Here is a 25,117-nt window from a genome sequence, read left to right as displayed (position 1 = left end):
ACCTCAAAACATCTTTTTAGGAAAGCTTTTTACCATTAATTGAATAATGTCTACAGTTTCAGTGTTTTTATGTTCTTGTTTTGCAATGGCATTTTAATAATTTTTGTGTAAAGCGCGATGATTACTAGTAGCGGTAAACAAATTAGTATTAATATCATCGATTGATTTATTCACTTATTACTGGCAAAATATCCGTCATCTAATTCATTATCGACTGATTCGTTTTTGTAAACTCAGGCTTGTCTTACTTGCTACATTTGCTTACATTTCCACCATTCGAATTGAGCATTTAATTAGCACCAAGTATTGCAGATTGCAGAACACCCAATATGGCATGGGAGGGAAATAGAGTTGACAATAATACCTATAGAAAGTCAGACTTTATAAAGAGTCCAGCCGATCGATCGAAATAAAATAAAACAAGAATTCAAACGCCATAAGCTTTATTTCTATTACCAAAATTCATAAAGACCATGAATTTTTGATAGTAGTATGCATAATATTCACAATTCATAATTCATTCACATCATCATTTGGTTTCACCAGCTGCCTGATCGTGTTTATAAATTTCTGATGTAATAAAATAAATTATTCATTCAAAAATTAAAATCTTTCATTTTTCAATAGTATTTCAGGTTAAATACATCATATAAATGTACTACTACTACGTACTACCGGTAATACTATACGCACCTTGTCTTGCATATACGTCGCAATAGTTCATGAAAAAATAAACAATTCGCTTTTTCGTGAAACGTGTGCAACACGAAAATACTCCTCGAGACAACGAAATATGAACACGAAAATAGTTTGAACTTGTGATCCATTAGAAAAAACTTCCGGATCGAATATACTGAAAGAAAAAAACATCGTTGCTCACCCCACTAGTATCTCATAAAATGCATAACAAGGCTCATTCTCAAAAGAAAATGAGGCACAGTTATTTTCTTAGGACTTTGATATGCAAGGTTTCCGAGAGCCTAACCCGACTTCAGCAGAAGTAGTATCATATTTAAGACAGTTCTCTGAGGAAAGTGAAGCAAAATTGCTAATTTTACAGTATTTTACAGATAACAAACATGTGAAGAGAATATAAAATGTACTGGTAGTTAATTGTATTAACTATTTCAGACAAAATTATTCGATATTTCGATTTTAAACAGGAAACTTTTTCATGTAAAACCTAACTCAGATCGCACTAAGATCCGATCCGATCATCTGCAATTCAGTTTTTAGAAATGTCACATCGCGAGTTGCTGATTCCGCTACGAATCATTTGTTGGATCTTAGCTACACACAGGTCACCTGAGATCCGCGATCATTTTTGAACCGAATGCTTTAAGTCATATGATGTGTACATCGCTGTTCATTCGCTACGGTCGTAAGTACACTCAGGTCACATAGGATCTGTTCCGATTTGATCGCTGATTCCCTACGATCCAATGATCCAGTCGGACCTTATGCGACCTGAGTTAGGCTTTAGTGCCCATATATAGGCCTATCGCCCCCATCACAGATATGTATGGGGGCTTCACACGGAATAAATTGCTCAAGTCAGAAATGATTTCATGATTTATCCTAGGGTCGTAAGCAATGGCAGAACATTATAACATACCGGTAGGTCATCAAAGATTCTAAATCAAAAGCAAAATCTCCGTGATCATTAAAACGGAGTAAAAATTGTTAAAGGATTTACGCCAAGTGCAAGATAAGCAAAATCGAACCACGGCATAAATGAAGGTCATACATTATATTACATTACCTGATATTGTTTGGTAACTTGGTAGCATGTAGCATAGAAAAGGCACCTAAAACACTATCATTTACAATAAATAGTGAAATCAGAAAATCGTTTTCTATTTCTGTACAAATCATTTAGCAGTACATGTATAAATACTTATTTGAGAGACTCACACGAAGTCATGGCCGGTGCATATATGTATATGTACTATAGCCTCTGTTCAAATAACCTTAAATACTGATGTCCATTACTGAATTAAATTCTCTTTTTTTTGGTCATTATCAAATTTTTTTCTCGTTTCATTTACAAAATATTTACAACAATGCGAAATTTTAAGCCACTGTAACCCGAAAATCAGTAGGCTATGGATAAAAAATATAGACCGCCGAGCCCCTGTAACCCATAAATCAGAAGGCCGATGGAATAACTTTGCAATCACATAGCAAAACGACTAATTACAAAACAAACACAAAGCAAATTCACACACCGATAAAAATTCAATTGAAAAAGCTAAAATCCCAATTATTTACAAGGCAACATTATCTACACATGCGCTAGAAGTTCGCGCTAGAGTAACCATACCAAGTATAGTCAACATGCAAAAGGATTAAATTGTCATACTTGCAGAAACAATAAGGCGCTTACCGATCATATAAATGGTTGATCATACAATCTATTAATTACCCTGACCAGGCATATCAGGGGCGGATTCAGGCCAATTTTGAAGGACTCGACTTGTCAACTCTCAAAAGGCCACTTGGATGTCGAAAAAGCTAATTTCCAATAATCATTGTTGACAAAATAGAAAAGCACGCTCAAAAATATTTGATGGAGTTGTACAAGTCTCACAGGCCCTCCTGGATCCGCCCTTGGTATCTTTCTGAGTTAATGATTTAAAGCCAATAAAGTATGTCATCTAACATAGCTGAGCTGCAAGGGCCTCATGCAGACGACAAAATTCATATTCCTGTCTGTATCAAGTTCAGAGCTGTCCAGTACTCGTAGCTGGCTAGTTGTGCTGCCACTGTGGGCTCTTTATGTGTTTCGCCCAACCCATATAGCCCATTGCAATATTTGCGCGCAACGGTTCTTTGCCGGCCTTTTCAGGTAGAATCTCACGAGCATTGAACTCTTGAGCTTGGCATTCAGCAATATGAATCTCTTCATGTGTCCAGACTTCAAAATCATGATTGGCACTTATAAAATACATCGTAATAATATGAAATGGGCGTGCAAATACCAAAATAATGGCATGATTTCTAGGAAGCTGTGGATTCTTTATCTATTATATTCCCGAATAAAAATCTCGGCCGTCATAGCGCAAGATCGAGAAATATATCCCGCCAGTAATGACTGGATTAAGTGGACTAGAACTGTGTAATACCAGTATGTTTTAATTTCAAACGTATTTCCGTAAACCGAGGTGAATTTGACCGTACAAACTCATTTAGTAGCATGAAATAGATTTCTTACGCAAGCGATCATTTCTCCCGTTTATTTGCTCTTTTTATCGGTAACGTGTGCACAAAATTAGTGACACAGCATTGGAAAATGATGAAATTGTATTTGAATCCCTGTCACCGCTCATAAATGCAAATATTGCTACTTCCATGAATTCTATATTGATGGAATGTTTGCAATTCAATATCGCATTGAATTCAAGCCACCAAATACAACAGCGACAACTTCAGGGGTGAGTCCAGACTGTCGAAACGGTCGTCAAGTTAGTGTCATCACTGAGATAACAGGGGTCATTCATTTATTACGCATGCGTTAGGGCAGGGGAAGGGGTAAGTGCAATTGCGTACTGTAATGCTTAATGTATATTAAAATACAAATTTTATGCGTACACATTAAATGAATGATCCCGAGTGCTCAGTACTTCTCAGCACTTCATAGATAGCTGTAGGGGTCATTCATTTATTACGTACGCATTAGGGCAGGGGGGAGGGGTCAGAGCAATTGCGTACTGTAATGCTTAACGTATATGAAAAAATGGCCAATTTTGCATACAGAGGGGGTTGAAAAATTCAAATCTTATGCGTACGTAATAAATGAATGATCCCTAGGTTGAATATCACCATGTGAATAGTAGTATAAGGTCTATTTCAATGGATCAGGGACAAAAACAATCAAAATCTATTTGTTTTCCACGTGTGTCTGGAAAGCAACGATTACATGATACACGGGCTGTCCACAGGGTCGCCACAGATCAAGGACATTCAGAAGTTTCAAATTCACCAACCACATGATCCATTAATACAGATTATTGGCCAAATTTGAAGAACTTGTCACATCCCAAAAGGGAACTTTGATGTCCCAATGAACCAATTATCTATGTTGTCAAAATGCAAAGGGACACTCAAAACAAATTCTAACGGACTTGGCTCATAAGTCCCCTGGATTTCTTCCAATCAGCAGCTGCTCAGTTTATTGTTTATAAGCAGGCCGATGTAATTCAGTTTGAAGTGGATCGTCATCGAAAGCTGTTAACACGAAAAAAAACAGGTCGATTAGAGATACGACCCAGGGATGAAATTCCCTGATTGTCCCAATGAGGTAAAATGTGGGAATTCCCTGCTTTTCCTGATCTGTGAAAACCCTGCAATGATTATTACTATACTTGATGGTTCAAAAGTAATCAGCTTCAGCCCGGCAGTAGGCTTTAGGCTTTAAGATGGTGTCCAGGGCTGCCAACCACTAAAAAAGCTATCAGTAACAAATTGAATTTTTTTCAGTAACATTTCATCGAAATATGAAAGAAAATGTTCAAATCAATCAGTAATCAACAGTAAGACCCTCAGTTATATCGTTCATATTTCTGTACGTATCAAACAAATCAAATCAGTATTTCTCGTTATGAAATAGTAACAAATACTGAAAATCGAGAACAGTTGGCAGCTCTGTATGTTATAACACCTGTAAAGCTTGTTTTAATTTTTTTGACGCAGAAAAATTTGTAATCCGTTTTTTTTTTTTAAATTCACGCGACTTAAATATCGCCATTGTATGAACCAGAATTGCGGTGATGATTGATAATGTCGATCTCATTGTCGGTAATCCCGTCTACAGCCAGCGAGACGTTGTTCTTCACAAGATACGCCTGCGAACTGTTGCTGACGATCGTCGGTTCAGGAATGCTGGCCCTGCGCTTTTTATCCGCTTGATAGCGTTTGTTTTCCTCGCTGTGCGCCATACCGTACCCGAAATAAATCAGGAAACCTACAAATACATCGATTCATATATAGAATACATCGAAAAATACATCAAGATCACATCAATACATCAACAAATACATCAAGATCACTTCATTTCCATTATATTTCATATACTAGAAATAAGTAATCGTGAAAAAAAGTTCCCTGCATTCATTTTTCGATAGACTCTTTCAAACTTCCACATAGCAGCTCAACTGAAGTCGAGTCATACAAAGCATTTGTTTATGCCCACTAGGCCTAGAGTCCCCAGATGCTGTCAATTTACAAACAAATTCTCTGCGGAACTGCGTCAATGGTCTTGGTTTGAATAAGTGCAAAGACTTGATCGTATAGATTTTGAAGTCCACTTATACCAACAATCCAATGTATACGACGCTTGGTAAATCAGCTTCGTTAGTGGCAAAGAATAACAGATATTTGATGGGTGAAGGTAACACAATTTAAAATAGTATGAAAGCTAATTATAAGAGTTTTACCATAAAAATCAAAGCAATAAACTAGCCTTTAAAAAGCCAGTTTTTTAATGCTTTAAAGGTAGTTTTAATGACATAAAGCTTGACTTCGCGAAATTGATCACCAGCCAAGATAACGATACAGCGCGAAGCACTACTACTATTACTTCTACTATTACTTCTACATACCTATAAGCATCCAGACGGCAAATCGGATCCATGTACCGGATGATAGTTTCAACATGAGATAAATGTTTATGAACATACTGACTACAGGTAGAACTGGTACAAATGGAACCTGAAAAATGAATGAAATAGTTGCAGGTAAGCGCTGGTAACCATTTCGAAATCATATCGAAGCTATTCGGAAATCAAAACCCACCTTGAAACTCAAATTTCGCACATTTTGCGGCTGCCTCCATAAAGAGATGAACACCAGTAAGAACAGAATGGACAGTAAGACTATGATAGCTATTACCCAGCCATCATGAGCCATCAGATTATCCATTAGAAATATCATTATTGCAGTTATTGCAATTATGAGGAACCCTGTATAAAGACATTTGAAAATGGCGTCATAAGTACAAACTGGTTAATCCAAAACGATTTAGGCATGACTTTAACCCTTTCAGTGCGGTGTATAAATCGGTGATGGATTTTGCTAGTACACCGCGCTGCAGTGTATTGATTTAATTAGTAATTAGTAATTATCTCCTTGAAAAATGGCAGCACGTGTCAAACATAGTGAAATATTAGTAACTAACGATACACCGCGCCGCGTTGTAGACACACTATAGTGGTATTCCCGTTATTCAACACACAAGGGTGGAATTTTCAAAAATTTTCAAATTATCTCTAGCCCTATAGGGTATTAACTAGTCAGCACTGAAAGGGTTAAGATTGGTCATTCACAGGATACTACTTACCTAATACTGCCACACATCCTCCAGCTATACTCGCCGATAATTCGGTAGCAATTATATTTGACGGCAAAAATAACTGATAGACAATTTCGTGCGAGGTATAGGAAAGTTGGGCCGGTTTGTTGTAGATCGGATCGCTGGAACGTATTTCGTCCGGCCCGATCGCGTCTTCTCGGAAACTGAAATCAAATCAGCAAAAGAGGCATCACAACAAGTATCGTTTATCGAACATCTTGACTGGAACGAATGATGGAGTCAAATCAGTGAAACCGTAACCCTTAACCTGCTTAGTCTGGTCTAGAGTGTCAGGAAGACAGCTGGCGTAAATCTTTAAAGAGTTTGGTCTATACCAAGTGAATGGCATGACATTAACATTTACGTATTAAATCTTTATAACATAGGGAAATGAAACTTCACAAGTGTAGTTTATAATGGAATGGTGGCAAAAAAATCAACCTTTGATTCCAAAAGGTCTGCTGGGCAGGGTAATTTCTGGGGGTCGAAAAACACACAAATATCCTTTTAATATAGAGAATCCTACACTAATAAAACGAGAAAGATGAGGTACGAAAAGTATCCTTCAAGCTAATGAATGAATGAATCAAAGTTTCGACTATAACTTTATCGTCATCTAGAATCTTCCATTCCTGAAGATGACTACGTATTAGGTTATATGCGAAACGTTGATTCAATAAATCATTAGCTTGAAGGAAACTTTTCGGACTTCATCTTTCTCGGTTTATTAGTGTGGGATTCTCTATATATCATTACAACACAGAATAGCATTTTGCCAATGGTTATACTCTCTATGGACATAGAGAATAAAAACTTTTAACGCATGAGAGGTCAGTTTGTCAACTAAGTCACTTACAGACATAACTCCCCAGTAAGTCGATTTAAGTCACCTGCGGCAGGTTAAGGGTTAATCCCCAAAATTCAATATTAGTCGATCTGATGAAAAATTGAAGTTGATCGGAATTGAATAAACATGGTGCAACGTATCGTGTCATCGAAACAATTACATAAATTTGTGAAGCGCGCGATGAAATTTCTAAACCTCTTAATTACCGAACCGCCGCGAAAACCACGTGCGAGATATTTTTCTGATTTTTTTTTTGGGGAATATTGCTATCTATATACCGGTACATATGGCTTAGTTCGATCTAATAATGTGCAGTTGATGCAATATCCGAAAAGTGCGCCAACCCCCATGCCGTGGCATAATTCCGCCACTGATGCCGTTGGTGGTAGTCAAGAGGATGTTAAGAATCTGAACAAAAGTTTCGGAAAACGTCGTATTGCAAGGAGAATTAATTAATGCTAAAGCCATAATCAAAACATTATGATGAATTCCACGAGTGTGTATTATACATGCCTGCTGTCTGGGTTTAAATCAACCATTTCTATCCTGCAAACCATAAATCACTATGAAACATGTCATTCAGCATTAAATGCTTGAATCTACTTTATAATTCTCACTCGTCAACAAAATGAAGGTCAAGTACGAAAGCAACGAGCATCACTAATTTCTATTTTCACATATTTCTTTCAGGCGTGTGAAGCCCATTAAGGGTATACAGTTGCATTTTTTTGCCATATATTCAGCCTCATATACAACTGCAAAATTATAACATTTGAGCATTCTTTGATATACCGGGTAGATTCTTTGCTATTCTAAAGTTGACCCAACCGGCCGGCTGCCTACCGGTATCTATCCTGTACATTACTTTTTGTAATCAAGCTAACCATTACAGACCCAGTAGCTGTAGAAATGAACGGATTAGTGATGACAAATTCTATCGCAGTTTTCAAAATGGATAATCTTTTAGCCTAACCTCAGGCTTTATCTGGTGGATCGTTTCGAATGCTCTTACTTACTTCGGATTAATAATCGTGTTCTTGCCCGGTCCGGCGCCCTCGGCAGTATCCAACTCGACGCTGCCGACGATAAGATCGTCGCTGTTCACAGGACTCTGATCATCGCCTTGCGGATAGCTGATTGGATCCGGCCGATATCTGCAGCAAAAATATAATTATATCGTACCGATTGATCATTTAAAAACACAACTACGACCGATAAGCTATCGGTGATAAAAGTACGCAAACATACCTCAATACTAGAACGCATATAGCGACTAGCGTATACGCTAATAGAGTACCGATAGACATCATATCGACTAATTCTTTTAAATCAAACACTGTCGTCATTATACCTGTAAACAAATGCACAATGAATATCACGAAACACTCGACAAGGCATACTCTACCGAATCATACAAGAAATCTTATCACCGGTTGGATTTACAAGATTCAAACACGAAATGAAGTTTTCATTGAGGAAAATGTTACGACAACGCATTTCGGATATTGTAAAAGTTCTAAACCGTCAATGGTCTCAATCGAGAGTAATAGTGTTGTTTCTTCCTTCAAATTCACTTTAAATTGTATTGATATACATAGAGTGGGCTTTTATGTATTGGGTCATTATTAGACGCATTTGTTGCTCGTAATGACAACGCAGCCATCACCTGCGAGCGCCTCAGGCACGGAGCATCAAAAATTTGGGTACCCCTGCAGAAAATTTTGAAAAATCAGATGCATTTTGGTGCGTTCTGAGCATGTTCCTGGTTAATATTAGGAATGAAATATGCTCAATTACCCCCCTGGATCCGCACCTGTATACTCAGATTACTTTACTCTGATTTCTGAGCCTTAATCGAGAATCCATGAAAAAATTATTTTCCCGTGAAGGTCAGACTTGACAAATGTTAATCATGTGACTACTTCCACAATCACTTACATTTTGGCTAAACACCAACCAATTAACAAATGAACGAAGAGCATTACGTAACTGAGCGCTGAGTCTTACCGGCTAAAAGTCCAGACAGGAAAGTGGCGATGAGCGGCGTTTTGAATCGTTCGTTGATTCTGGCTAAAAACTTGAATAGCAGTCCATCGCTCGCCATCGCATAGATAACTCTAGGTAGCGGAAACATAGCACCTAGCAAACTGAAATTTGGAAAAAAGAGATTATAGGTACATAGGGCGCTATAGAAATGTATTTACTATTAGTATTATCAATACCATCATGTTGAAATTGAATTTGACATAGAAAGTGGCAGAACACTACGTACGTCACCTCCGTCGGTAATGCTAAAAGGTATGCAGTCGAAAGAACGAGACACTTGATTTTCAATACTAGAAGATGTCATCTATGGACCATCATAAATACCAAGTTTCAAGAAAACTACAAATCATTTCAAGTGTCTGAAGCAAGAAATTCAAAATGTCTGCTCTGGCAGCCGTATTGGAAGAGCGAGAAACTTGAAATCACTCCAAGATTTTTAACAATCTTACATGTACTGAGTGTTAAAAGAGGCAGGAGAGCATGGTAGAATAAAAAGAAAATATCAACCCCCCACAACGGAGCGACATAACAAATTGAAACACGAATGAGTGAATTTTTTTTTAACATAACGCTTAAGTTGGCAGCATTTCAATTTAATAGTACAAGAGTGCATATCCAGTACAGTCAACAAAACCAAGCTATAGTACAAGGCCAAGTGTCACATGAAAACAAAATGTCAAATAAATACACATTTTCAATGCCGCGATAACATTTTTATACTGATCTTTTCTAGTAAACCAGTCCCCAAGGATAAAAGAATGTTTCGTTTTGAATAAAACCGATCAGTCTTAATGAATATCCTTTGCGCTATGATAGATAGAAAACAATGCGCTGGCACAATTCCAATATACCAGCAGTTCCCGCCATAATCGAATATGAATGAATGCCAGTAAATGAACGAATCATTTCTATAGAAAATATTTTTGTAGTATTTATACTATTTATATCAACCGTGAGGAATTTCCATGCTTCAAGAAAACAACTTCAGCCTATTAATTGCGCAAAAGTATTTCGCAACATACACTAAAATCTACTACGCTTAAGATTATAGGGCGTATTGCTTTGCTAATACCGAGAAAAACAACCAATATAAACCACAATTTTTGATTCACTAATGATTGTTAAGGAAAATAGAATTGACTTCTAAGTTATACAAACCTGGTCGACAGTCCGCAAACAGCGCCAATAGCTATGATATATTTAGCTATACCCCATCCAACGCTTTCGAACACCAGAGGTAGCGGCGCTTTTGAGTGTAACATAAAATACGGCGTCATCAACGTAACGATGGCCGACAATCCAAAATACGCCAAGAAACACGCGGTTAACGACAAGATTATTCCGATAGGGATAGCTTTCTGCGGATTCTGAACTTCTTCACCTGCAAAAAGCAAGCGTTAGGATTCTATAATATAGGCTACTATGATCTATTCTATGGAAAAACCACCAGCAGTAGTACAGGACCCGGTTCCACAGTTGTAAGATCTAACTCAAGAGTTAACTCGTTGAAAATAAACTAATTTCATTCAATCATTCTTCAGGTGCTTTATAAATGTTTATCATTATTATGATTATTATTATTCTTTTCCTGGCTATTAATTTGTTGGCGATACACTACCTGTGGTCGCAATAACGTCAAAGCCAACAAATGCATAAAAACAGGTGGCAGCACCGGACATCATTCCGCTGAAGCCGAACGGAAAAAATCCCCCTTCGCCGTTTTCATAACGCGGGTCGGAACTAGGAGGCACCTGAAATTACAACGGAAACAATGGTTGATACAATATTACAAAGACTGGTTCATTTTTCCCCCTTTCAAACACCGAAGATATCGCAAATACGACTAAGGCAAAAAATTCAACGAAATGAATTACAATGAAAATTTCTACAAGGTTTGCTTTTACAGCTTCATATAATATCAATAATTCACGAGGTGGATTTCCCATAAAAGTGGCCGCGCGTAAGAGGGTATTTCACTTACATCTTCAGGGGGTATCGTCCAGTTTTTGATGTCGACTTTGAATAATCCACAAACGATGACGTACAGAACGACGAGCAGGTTCACGCCGGTGAATATGTTATTAAACCGAGACGACTCTTTAACACCGAGCGACAGAACGACTAAAAAAAGACACCGAAAAGCGTGAAATAAGCGTGACACAAGTAGGGAATAGTGCATAAACGGTTAAAGATATATGGGCAAACCGACAGTTGATGATTTAACAGTTTATTCTTACAGTTTCGAAGTTTTGACTAAACTACGTCACCAGAGAGACGAATATGAAACGACAATTTTTATTTCCAGTCAAAACTTCGAAAATGTCGGAATAAGCCGTTATATCAACAACTGTAAGTTTTGCTTATCAACTCTGAAATACATGTACTGAGATTAATATCAGTCTAACCGATACATCAAATAATAAGCATGAACAACTACAGGCTCGTCTGCACTTGCTTCTTATACCCGCATTACGCATCTACACTACGCTAGAAACATGGCCCCATGGGTTAAATGCAAGAGTTTTCCGCAAAACCCACGTTTTAGAAACCCTACTTAAAGAAGAAGAGTTTATTCCACATTGAACCTGGGTACGCATGGGACTCTCATGGGACTCATACATGTACATCCAGGAAGAAAGACACTCTAAATATTTGGATGGATATATGAAAGCTCTGGGTACTGGAGTGTGTAATGGGTAGTAGTGTAGTGTGATCTGTGTGCATTTGTGGCCAGCACACAGATCACATTGTTCAATGGGGTTTGGTCCAGGACTCACGAGATTTTCAACAACACGGAAGTAACGTGTAATAAATGATGACTTGAATTGCATGACAACCTACCACCCCTCATTATTGTTGGAAAACTAAACGTTCCGCATTGAGGGTGTGCGTCGAGTGGAGCCGAAGCTGATGAATAGTGCGAATCCTCTGCAGCGACAGTGTGGTGCAATAGGGTCAGGAGCAGATGATAAGTTTTTTGACTTTTTCAACTGGGAAGGTTGCGAGACGACTCCGGGGCAGCTTCTCCGGTTGAAAGACGTTCTGCGAAAGCATAAAGGAATTTTTTCGGTCGCTGATGAAGATACTGGACGTGCTTCCGCGATTAGACATGAGATCAATTTGACTGATAATGTACCGTTCAAGGAGAGGTATCGACGAGTTCCTCCGTCCATGGTGAACGAGGTGAGGGATCACCTTAACAGGATGGCGTCCACAGGAATCATCCGTCCATCTTTTAGTTCATGGTCATCACCGGTAGTTCTCGTCCGGAAAAAGGATGGCGGTCTTCGATTTTGCGTGGATTATCGGACCCTCAATCGGAGGACCGTGAAAGATCGGCAGACTCTTCCCCGCGCGGATGAATTAGTTGAAAGTGTTGCCGGTGCCAAGTATTTCACCACTCTCGACCTGAAGGCGGGATATTGGCAAGTCGAAGTGAAAGAGGAGGATAAGCCGAAAACTGCCTTCAATGTCGGGCCGGGTTATGGATTTTGGGAGTTTAACGTGATGCCCTTCGGGTTGACAAATGCACCGTCAACGTTCCAGCGCTTAATGGAAAGGACTCTGGCGGATTTAAACCTCCGTGAATGTCTGGTTTTCATCGATGACATACTTATCTTTTCGGACACATTCGAGGAGCATGTTGAGCGGTTGGAGCATGTGTTGGATCGACTTGCTGCTGCAGGACTGAAGTTGAAACCCTCAAAATGTGAGTTTTTACGGTCAGCAGTTGTTTACCTCGGGCACAGGATCTCTGAAAAGGGAGTTGAACCCGATCCAGCGAAATTAAGTGCTGTGAAGGATTGGCCGGCCCCTAGAACCGTAACTGAAGTGCGACAATTCCTGGGGTTTTCGGGCTATTATAGACGCTTTATAAAGGACTATGCCAGAGTAGCTGCTCCGTTAACGAAATTGTTAACGGGAGTCACGAATCTTAAGGGGAAACGTAAGACAGCGGAACGGAGGATTGAGGTACAGTGGGGACAGGATGAAGAAAACGCATTCACGAGGTTGAAGGAGATGTTGACGTCAAGCCCCATCTTAGGGTTCGCAGACTTTAATAGACCCTTCGAGCTTCATACGGATGCAGCTCATGATGGATTAGGTGCGATCCTATACCAAACAGATGGAAAGGGAGTAAAGAAGGTAATCGCTTACGCAAGTAGAGGATTGAATGCTTCAGAGAAGAAGTATCCTGCGCACAAGCTTGAGTTCCTGGCTCTGAAATGGGCGGCGACGGAAAAGTTCCACGATTACTTGTATGGTAACAAATATTGTGTCCATACTGATTCGAACCCCATGTCTTATGTGTTGAAATCTGCGAAACTGGATGCCACGGGACATCGCTGGCTACAGGCTTTATCAGTGTACGATTTGGAACTCGAATACCATAGTGGCGCTAATATGCGGGATGCAGACGCGCTGAGTCGAAGTCCATTAAATCGGATCACTGCTGACGTCTTTGCAGCAATTTGTACCGTAAGTCCGTCAGTCCCTGTGACGAAAGCCGGAGGGGTAGCAGAGGTAGACATGCGGAAATTGCAGGAGCGAGACCCGACTATTCGACGCGTTGTTTCTTGTTTAAGGACCAAGACAAGATTCCGGCCAGCTAAGCCATGGGAGTACGGGATCTGTCGGGTTTTTAAGTCGCTGGAACTTCTGGATGATGTTTTGTACCGCAGAGTTGTTGAAAATAGAGTGTCAGAGCTGAAAGTTTGGTTGCCCTATTCGGAGAGGGCGGAGATGCTTGACTGTTTGCACGATCGGTTGGGGCATCCCGGCCGTGACAAAACGTTGGCGTTATTGAGACGAAGATGTTATTGGCCCGGAATGAAATCCGATGTCGAGGAATATTTGAAGAGTTGTAAGCGCTGTGTGCTGCTGAAGGCTTCGACGCCTACACAAGTTGCCCCGCTGGTCAGCATTGAGACATCGTACCCTATGGAGTTACTGTGCATTGATTTTTTAACATTGGAGCCGAGTCAAGGTTTCGAAAAGGTGCTTGTTATGACCGATCATTTCACTAAGTTTGCGATGGCTATTCCGACTAAAAATGAGACGGCTAGAACGGTGGCTAAGTGTTTATTCAACGAAGTGGTGCTGAAATTCGGAGCGCCTGTTCAACTTCATTCGGATCAGGGGCCTGCCTTCGAAAGTCGTGTGATCAAGGAGTTATGCGAGTTGACCGGTATGAGGAAAACCCGAACTACACCGTATCACCCTGCGGGCAATGGTGCTGTGGAACGGTTTAATGGTACGTTGATTCGACTACTGGGTAGTTTGCCGCCCGAGGAAAAGAGAAACTGGCGGAGGCATATTAATGCATTGGTGTATGCGTATAATTGTACGCCCCACGAGTCGACAGGCTTTGAGCCATTCTACCTTATGTTCGGAAGAAGACCCAGACTGTCAGTTGATAAGAAATTTGGTTGGGGTAATGAAGAAAGTGTGACGTCGACAACAGAGTATGTGAAGCAGATGGAAAATCAATTGGAAGTGGCGTGGAATTTGGCAGCAGATCACTTGTCTAGGCAAGGGGATAGACGGAAAGAGTTATATGACAGGAGAGCTAAGAGTGCAGAATTAACGCCCGGTGATATGGTGTTGGTCAAGCGTGAAGGATTTAGGGAACGACATAAATTAGCTGACCGCTGGGAATCGGTGCCTTATATCGTAGAAAGCAAGGTAACTGGAGATGTACCTGTTTACGAGGTAAAAAGAATTGAAGATGGGGGTAGGAGGATTCTGCATAGGAACAAGTTATTACCTTTGGCTACTCCTTTGCGTGACAGTGAGGAATCATTCCGAGTAAAGGAAGCAAACCCGGAGCATGTTACTTCGGAGAAAGTCGCTGTTGGTAATACTAATATGCCAGAGGAAATAGTTGCTGAAGTAGCGGACGATGGGTCCGACGAGGAAGACTGGGTACTTGTCTCACGCGAAGTGGAAACTGCGGAGGAACCTCCCGTCGTTGAGCCTGGGATTGCGGGTGCGGACACCGTGTTATCTCGAAGTTCCATTGAGAGTGTTTCTCCAGCTCCAATTTCTGAGGAGATTGTGCGATCGGAAATGGCCTCCGTTCCGGAATCACCGGGAGCTGAGGGAACAAGCGATTCTGTGGAGCATCCAGTTCTGGTTGACGTGGAGACTCCTCCGTTGAGCCCTTTGTCGGTGGATAGCGTGCCAGCTAGTTCACCCTCTGTTTCAACTTCACCGGATGTTGACGAGCCAAGTCCTAGTTCGGAGGAGCGACCTGTGCCAAGACCGCGGACGAGACGACCCCCGGCTTGGCAGCGTTCGGGTGAATTTCTAATGTTCAACATGCAGACGGATCGTAGGAGGATTGAATTGTTCCTGGAATATGCGAAAATTCCGGAGGTTTTAGAGAATCCTAAACTGTTGGATGCGCTTGCCAACATGATCCGGACTGGTATAGAGTAGAGTGTAACATGTAAACTCGTTTAGTATATGCAATATGATATAAGAAGAAAATTAAAAAAACTATCCAAAAAAAAGGGGGAGGGAACGTGTTGTTGTATCGTTTATTGTATCATGTGGTTGACTGCTGAAATCAGTTGTTGTTGGCCTTGACATTTTATTCTTCTTCTTATGCTGTCCCAGTTCGTGTACGATTTGTTCAGATACACTTTGAGATATCGAGGACGATATTTTACGGCTTGGGGGAGTATGTGACAGACATTCATAGATGACATTGGTTGAGTAATCTTTTGTTTTCTGAACGACACTCCAGCCTGTGGCGCCCTCTCGGTTATGTTCTGGTTGTGGGTTTGTGTGGTCATTCATCGTATTGATTCCGCGAATGGCGGTAACTTACCTAACTGTTGATGAATGAATAAATATTTGGCTATTTATGAAATATTGTTTGTCGCAGGTGAGTCGGGTTCTTGTTTGTATGAATGCATTGTTAAATGTGTATTGATGTTAAAAGAATATGTTGTATAAGTGTGGTCATTCATCGTATTGATTCCGCGAATGGCGGTAACTTACCTAACTGTTGATGAATGAATAAATATTTGGCTATTTATGAAATATTGTTTGTCGCAGGTTGTTGGAGAGGCCGCGGAGTAATTTCTTTTCTACTGGTGGTTGGAGCCAAGGCTGTACACCCCAACAAAGCCGCTGCGACGAGATACCAGCGAATCGTCGGATTGTCGAATCGAATAATTAAAATTACGTGTTCGAACCCTGATTACCCCTCACGATCGGTGGAGGAGTAGGGCGTTCACACTACCACCCCTCATTATTGTTGGAAAACTAAACGTTCCGCACTGACTAAAAATTAGTAATAACATTTTAGAAATGGCCAGAATTTTAACTTAGGTTCTATCTCATTTTTATTTTACAATTGCGATTGGTATAATTTTTTTTTAAACGGCTGTTAAGGCTTCATGTTTCGTCTGTAATTCACTGAAAATAGTTACGCAACTACGCGCATTTCAGTGTTTTTGGCAGCTGTACACTCAATCGACACCGTTCGTGACTAGCTTCACCGTGGAATTATAATTAATTAACATCGCCATATCACATCATCAACTTATATTGTGCCTTAAAACCCTAACAGCCGAAATAATTGAAATGCACACACGATTTCTATCGTTGAAAATTGAGAGAGTGGCCATGTCTGTGTTCTGCTGCTTCGCGTAAATCCCGCGCAGTGGCGCAACCGCGCGGAGTGGGGCCGATATGTCCAGTGTAGTAGATGGTAAACCGACACTCAAATTCAATAAGTTATCGAAAGTTATCGAGCTTTACAATCAACCATCAAAAACGTTTTCCAAAACGGGGGTTTGGCGAGCTAGTGTAGACATAGCTTATGAACAAAATATGCTACAGTGCTAGTGAATAGCAAGGGAGCAGAAGATGAATCATGGTTTATGCACTTTTATAATTCACCACTTTTGAATGAATCGCACCCACGTGATTTGTCAAAAAATATCAATAACCTGCACAAATCACTCATGTCATTCATGTACTAGGATATACGTCACAATTATTATGAAATGCTCAGAAATTTTTCAGATTGCGTCCAGGTCAAAAAGTAGCACTTTCAAGCACTTTAACATATCTTCATCAAAAGTAAGCACATATCCAGGCCTTGCGAATTCTGTCCAAAATGAAGCACTTAGTTGGAGTTTTAGCATCTGTCTCGCCCCAATTGAATAGAACGCCAAGAAGCCTAGCATGATCAACTGGCTTCGTAAACGGAATAATACCCAGAATTTATCACGAGATACTCCACACATATTAACCCTTTCAGTGCGTCTACACTGCATTGCGGTATATAAATCAGTGATAGATTTTGCTAGTACACCGCACTGCGGTGTATTGATGTAATTAGTAATTATCTCTCTTGAAAAATGGCAGCACCTGTCTAACATAGTGAAATACTAGTAACTAACGATATACCGTGCCGCGGTGTAGACGCACTATAGTGTTATTCCCGTTATCAAACACACTTGGGTGGAATTTTTTTAAATTTTCAAATTATCTCTAGCACTATAGGGTATTAACTAGCCAGCACTGAAAGGGTTAAGAAACATTTTCAGTGGAAAGAAGAATATTATAGGTCGATGAGCATCGCATCGCTTAGGAAAAATGTTGCACTAATGAATGAATGCCACCCTCTAGTTTCAGCAATGCGAGAACAGGAAAAGGAAGGAAATGCGAATTAGAATAAATATAAACAAAGAGAAAAAGATATGCCGGGGTTTGTAGAGATAATACACATGTACGTATCGAGCACATTCGGACGACAGAGAAAGCCAGGCTTACGTGCAATATGAAGCACGGCCGCACGATCGGTACTCACCCGTTAAAAACATTGTGATGCTGAACGCGAAAAAATCCGGATACGGAGCGAGACCCGTCATTTTCATCGGCATGTTCGTCGCGAAGAAAGTTCCGATGCGGTTGTCGATTAGCGAATCGAAATAGCCGCTCCACGCGCGAGCGACACTCGCCGTTCCTGCAAATAAAAATACAGCAAATTACTATCATTATCATTACAATTATCAATATCATTACTGAGTCGAGAAGGTACACACTATACGTGTAAGATGGATGAGTACGCCTGATGATGGCTAAAAGTGTTTAGCCGAAACGTTGCTCTTATAAAGTCTCTTCTATTAAAGAATTTTTCATCTTGGACTGAATCATTGTGGGATTCCTCTCGTCATCATTATTGCTACTACAGTAGACTCCGCTTAATTCGGATCATTTGGGGGCCAACAAAATTCATCTGGTTTACGGGAAATCCAGATAAAAAGTTATTTTCTTGTATATTCGTGAATAAATGGACTGAAATTAACGTCTGGATTAGACCAAAATATGGATTATGCCGATCCGATATGAAGCGGGAATGGCTGTATAACCCTGTTCTCACACCTTGCGCACCCGTTACATGCACCATACACAGGGTCGAGTGCCTTAATTCAAAGTAGGCCTACAGCCAGCTGGCTAGCACTGGATACTTCATAACCATACGATGAACTTATTTGTATTAATCCTCATTTACACTGTATTACTGACATTACATTGTATAGTATGGATCATGTAAATTGAAAATATACTACACCACAAAATCATTAACGATGACAAACTGTACGGGGCGTTTGATGTTTGGGAAACAAGGGGAAGGTGCCTCAAGTGGGAAAAATCTACCCTTGTTCCGATTTATATAATCCATAAGACGGCTAGCATTCTTAAAAACTGTGATTTCATTGTAAATTCCAATTGAGGTTTCTCGACCCCCCCAAAATCAACTCGTCGCTCGCTACATCATCACAGCTACCAGGTATCACATAGTAAATATCGCTACCCGCTGTATTGTTATAGGCCTACGGTAACTGCATGATAAAATGGCCCATAGTATTGGACCGAAACGTGAATTCCTCATCTAGATTGTCATTAAACAGTAGAATCCCCTTAATTCAGAATATTTGGGACCATAGAATTGGACCAAAACATCAATTTCTCATCTAGTTTTTCATTATACAGTAGAATCTGCTTAATTCAGATCATTTGGGACCAACAAAATTCATCCTGTTTACGGAAAATCCGGATCAGAAGTCATTTTCTTGTATAGTGAACAAATTGACTGAAAATATCGTCAAGATAAGACCAAAATCTGGATTAAGCCGATCCGGATTAAGCAGGTTTGACTGTATAGTGGGATTTTACTTCATCAATTGATGGTTCTAAACCCAATTATCATTTTTGAATGAAAACCAATGTAATCAGCACAGGTTGTGCTCAAGTTTTCATTATTAATCACAGGTTTTACGAATTAATAGCATTACCTATAACGTATTCCAATATGAGATTCCATCCTATCACAAAAGCCCACAGTTCACCAACTGCTACGTAGCTGTACACGTACGCTGAGCCTGTTTTCGGCACACGCGCCCCGAACTCGGCATAACACAACCCTGAAATATTATCAGATAGACCCGCATGAAATTATTACCACAAAACGCCTATATACATAGTTCAGGGTGCCTACAGATCAGTCATTCCTGGATATAAGGAGAAAATTTCAAATTTCGAGGAAGCGTCTGCACCAAACCACTGTCTGCACACAGGCCTATATGGCCTTCTTTGATGGTAAATAATGCTATGATATGATATCAATTTCATATCCCCATTACAGTGGACTAATCCTAAATCGGTACTGATCATCTCAGTAACACCATTAATTCAGTAGTTCTCAACCCTTTCAGTGCGTCTACACCGCAATGCGGTGTTGAATCGGTGATAGATTTTGCTAGTACAATTTACTGTGGTGTATTGATGTAAAATTAGTTTTTATCTCTATTGAAAGATAGCAGCGCCTGTCAAACATAGTGAAATATCAGTAACTAACGTTACACTGCACTGTTGTGAAGACACACTATAGTGGTATTCCTGTTATTCAACACACTAGGGTGGAATCTTCCAAAACTTTTAGATTATCTCCAGCTTTATAGGGTATTAATTAGTCAGCACTGAAAGGGTCATCTAATTTCTATCCTTTCTAATTTGGCAATGGTCTAATTGGGCAACAAGTCCTGTGTCTCAAATGTACCGATTTTGGTGTAGTCTATTTACTGTACAACTTCTAAAATTGATACTTGCCTATTTGAAGGAGTTTCAAACGAGTTTCTGACATTTTTATCAAATTAAAGGAACATTGTCCAAATCGAAGGAATTTTACAAGGAATCAAGGATTTGCAGGGACTAGAGTAGTAACATCTCGTCCTGTACTGACCTGCAAATACCGAAGCTAACGCCGCGACCAAGAAAGACAAAACAACCGCCGGACCGGCGATCTCGCGGGCTACCTGTCCAGCTACTACATATATTCCAGCGCCTAGAGTACTACCAATACCTGTAATGAAAAAGAGTTAAAATTGAATGCGAGCTACGTATAAACCCTTTCAGTGCTGATTTATTAATACCCTATAGTGCTGGAGATAATTTGAAAATTTTGAATAATTCCACCCTATTATGTGGAACAATGGGAATACCACTATAGTACGTCTACACCACAGCGCGGTGTATCGTTGGTTACTGATATTTCACTATGTTTGACAGGTGCTGCCATTTTTCAAGAGAGATAATTACTAATTACATCAGTACACCGCAGTGCGGTGTACTAGCAAAATCCATCACTGATTTATACACCGCACTGCACTGTAGACGCACTGAAAGGGTTAGGCTAATCAATAATCTTACGAAACCTCGCAAAAATAATCCAACTTACCTAAAGCCGTCAAATCGAAAGTGCTCAAACATCTGGCGAGTTTCGTCTCGGTCACTCGTGAGAAATCGATGTATTTACGACGTACAAGACGACTGACGAAGCTCGAAACATTTTTCGACATCTTGCGTAGTGGAGGGTGGCTTTTCTGACGACAAAAAAAATTGAGAATGATGAATCATGTAAAATCGGCTATCATGAGAAATGACACCGTGCGTTTCGTGACAATAAGTCACACGAATCATGCGCGCTTGAAGTACTAAAATAACCTAATCGTTTACCACTTGAATTATTATCTGCGGGCCCCTAACTCGAAAACGGTTTTCAGCGCGGATAACAGAAATATGAAGTCCAAAGACAAACAAAAGGGGAAATATATCAACGCCTGGATAAGAGATATAACCGAGCATCTAAACCTAAAATGATCGATGGAGTTCAAAAATATAGATATAAAATTATATATATAATATAGGCTAACCTATCAGTCAGACAGTCTAATCTATATCGGTATAATGCACTGTCACATGTATAACCTTATTATATCAATAACCACGGATTATTCATACTGACTGTGACCCACGCAAGCATAATTATATACACAATACATAGGCTTATATGCAGATCGGGTCATAACATGGCCAAATATACTCTCCAGCAAAAATTTCTAGATTCACGAAAAAGGTTGTCATTATTCAGGGTTTCCAGGGGCCAGGATAAAAAGAAATGTGTAAGTCCTTTTTCAGTACTTCTTTTTCGGAAGTCCTTTTTCAGTACTTCTTTTTCGGCAATTCTAGACACAGAAGAAAGGACTTTTTGACTGGAGGAAGAAGTACTTTCCACTAAATTGAGGACGCATTCAAGGAAAAATTTTCGCAAATTTACCTCAATGTCCAATCTTACTGACAATTGAATTAACAGGCCTAGGTAATGAAAAACACTAACAGTCGTATTCGCGACAAAATTGCACGCCACAGAATAATAAAAATCAAATTTGGAAGGACTTTTTCACCGAAAGGAAGGACTTAGAATTAAAAAAAAAAAGCAGGACAATGATGATGTGTGTCCAAACTTTTTCCAAAAGAAGGACTTGGAAGGACCACTGGAAACCCTGTTATTGCAAGTACTTTTCACGGTTATATAATGCTAAAAAGAATTGTTCGCACGCACCCACTCCACTCGACGAGTGGTTAACTACGACGCTTAACTTCTTGCCCTCCTCGCCGGTTTGTCTTGCGCGTTGATTTGGATCGATGGTTTTAAATACGGGAAAGCTTTTCAAAACTCGTCAGGTGCGTCTTTAATTAATATATAGCGAATTAACCATCGAGGATTTACTAAGAAGTGAAATCTACTTCGGCGCTTCAACGTTGCTTCGTTCCCGAAAGTTTTTCAGTAGGAAATTACGAAATTCAATTTACCGACTATCGTCCTCATTACCTTAAGCCTCTACCATCGTTTACGCTGTGATCAATTACATAATCACACATAGGCCAAGAATCCTACCACGTACTGTATTAAAAACGATATCGTGCCTACAGCTATCAATACAACCCGTTAAAAAATACGCAAAGCCTCTCATCCTCTCCATCGGTGTTTTGTGAAAATTATATTAGAAATGTTCGAGCAATGTCAACCTAGCGCGCCGAAGAAAATTGTTACTAAAATTTCAAACGTTTGTTACCAACGTGTAATATCGAAACAAAGCGAATTAACAAGAGGAGACAATTTCTCGCATGATCTTTCGATGCGCCGAAATGGCTAGCCAGAAGAGTTCCAGTTCAGGAATCTAGGTACTCCACAACACAGACGGTTATATTGGTCAGGGCCACCTTCGGTTATCTGAGTTGGTCGACTATAGTCGAACTACATGAAACCGAATGTCCGTTAGTCGGAACTATAGTGTGGAAATGGTCGACCACGCAATTGAGCACGGTCGCTACGGTTTGGACCTAGGTTCAAGATGGCCGACACTGTGAAATACGTTACGACTGAACTAGAGTGTGTTCGGTTATTAGTTCCGATCAGTAATCGACTAGCTACGAAAACCGAAGTTGGCCCTGGATGCCATTGTCTAAGAAAGAATTAGCCCAGGACACATCACAAGGGTCATGCTGCCCGACGAGCGGAAGAAACTAGAAGTGAATTTTGATGATTCTGACATGCATCAAGAATCGCAAGAACCAAGGGAAAACAGTAGATGCGTTGTGCTGTATTTTCACTGTCGGCACTGTTCTACCGCCTACCAGCTGTAGACAGTATGGTTTAATAAGATAGTAGGAAGCCAGCTGCGCGCTGAACGTTATATACCAGCACGCCTAAAATAATATCATATCATATCATATTGATTCGTGTATTAGGCTAGACGAACAAATCATCCATCGAAATTCTATTACGCCCACGAAAAAATAATATCCCGACGCAACCTATTTAGGAGGCCATGAAGGAGGTCCATCACGCTATACTATTACAGATGCATGCATCTCCTTGCTACAGGCCTACCCATGATTATTCCAGGATCAATGTTCTTTTGAAGAATCAATGATAAAATTCCTCAAAACTTACATGAGTCCGTCCCCCTCCAAAATTAGCCTAGATTGGCCTGCATGAGAGCAAAGCCAAGGGGTGCTTTGGGTGCTAGACCCCCCCCCTTGGACCCTTTTTCCTTATTAGGCCTATCGGTTTTTCAATTTTACATTTCAAAGCACCGGGTAAATCTAAGCTACGTGAGATGACCAAGCCTTGCTTTAAAATACTCAGCAATCACGAATAGACTAATTTTTCAACAGTTTCTGAGGGATGACCAGCAGCGTTCTTCCCTTGAACATCCTGGATCCGTCCCTGCATGACATAGCCTAACACTGTCCCTCTCCCCCCAAATTACCACTGATCATCCTGCATAATAAAACCTTATACAAGACAATGCTTTAATCAGTGGACTTTCTGGCATGGAATATCTAAATTGACTAGCTTACTGCCAAAACTTCATGAATTTTAGCAAAAATAGAAAAGACAGCCTTTATGAATTTTTGATTTTAGTTAAAACATATGAATCGGATGTGACAACAGGGGCCATTCACGTGCTGTCAAGTTGGGATGCTGCTACAGCGTTCATAAGAGCCCCATTCACTGATTTCTTTTATAGGACCGGTACCCGTATCGAAACTAGGTTATCAGGTCAGGGACAGCTCCTTTGATTTGAGCTTTCATTCAAGGGTTTAGGGCCTACTGACTCCTAAAGAACATGTAAGCCTACTCAACTTATACTATAGCCTACACGTACAGAACCACCAACAAATTTCCCCATCCCCTACAGTAAATCTTTTACTAGATGTACCAAATCTTTACCTCTATACGCTAAATCCTACCCTCTTACTCCCTAATTGTAGGCCTAGATCCTAAAACACTAGACCAATAACGAACCCCACTCAGAATATGAAGAACCGGAATTCCAATGTCTTGCGATTAGCCCATTAGATGGCATAGTTAGTTATCGGATTACTAAACTGAAACTTGTCATAAAAATACAAAAACGGCAATAGGCTACATCTTCAACTATGTACAGCCATCTGATGAAAGTAAATGCAAAAAAAGATCTGCTCTGCAGCACGTTTCTGTACCTGACATTGGTAAGTAAAATTCAAGAGACTTGAGCCCGTACATATCATTTATTTATACACAACACAACACGATGAAATTGAAAAGACGAAGTAGTGTGTAGCCCTCTCTAATTCGTTTAAAAAAATCAATGACAATGAATTTGTCAGTAGGAAGCAAAGTAACCAGCACACTACAAAACTTTTTTACAACAACAGACACACGGATGATGCAAGCAACCGCGGCTCCGAAAGTCTGATAGTGATCGGGCAGACACCGACACGAAAAAAAAAACACCAACCAAGAACATTAACAAACGGCTAACAACAACCGACCATATCTCATCATTTTAACGCGTTAACAAACACGAAATAAACCCCTAAATGATGTCTTCACATACCTGAACTGTTTATTCGACTAATTACAAGTCGTAATTTAGTTGAATTAATCCGTATGTCTGTTAAGTATGTTTGTTTATAGCCGAGAGGTTCAGTCAAAATATATTCAACCGAACGGGAACACG

General features: G+C 40.0%; 1 protein-coding gene across 1 annotated transcript; it reads right to left on the bottom strand.

Annotated features, from left to right (window-relative positions):
- Positions 1 to 435: 435 nt before the first annotated feature.
- LOC141908051 (high affinity cationic amino acid transporter 1-like) lies at positions 436 to 25,117 on the bottom strand. Its single transcript, XM_074797848.1, has 15 exons — positions 24,995 to 25,117; positions 21,004 to 21,148; positions 20,509 to 20,628; positions 19,562 to 19,690; positions 18,073 to 18,228; positions 11,224 to 11,363; positions 10,861 to 10,993; positions 10,401 to 10,623; positions 9,204 to 9,343; positions 8,445 to 8,547; positions 8,213 to 8,350; positions 6,338 to 6,513; positions 5,794 to 5,960; positions 5,601 to 5,709; positions 436 to 4,963 (listed from the first exon to the last, which is right to left on the bottom strand). Exons 2-15 carry the CDS (start codon positions 21,122 to 21,124, stop codon positions 4,734 to 4,736), a joined length of 2,085 nt encoding a protein of 694 aa, XP_074653949.1. The 5' UTR covers positions 21,125 to 21,148; positions 24,995 to 25,117; the 3' UTR covers positions 436 to 4,733.

This window comes from Tubulanus polymorphus, chromosome 7, assembly GCF_964204645.1.
Source record: "Tubulanus polymorphus chromosome 7, tnTubPoly1.2, whole genome shotgun sequence".
In the NCBI taxonomy this organism is placed as follows: Eukaryota; Metazoa; Nemertea; class Palaeonemertea; order Tubulaniformes; family Tubulanidae; genus Tubulanus; species Tubulanus polymorphus.
Note: the sequence above shows the minus strand (reverse complement) of the source record. Positions and strands in the feature narration are given on the sequence as shown.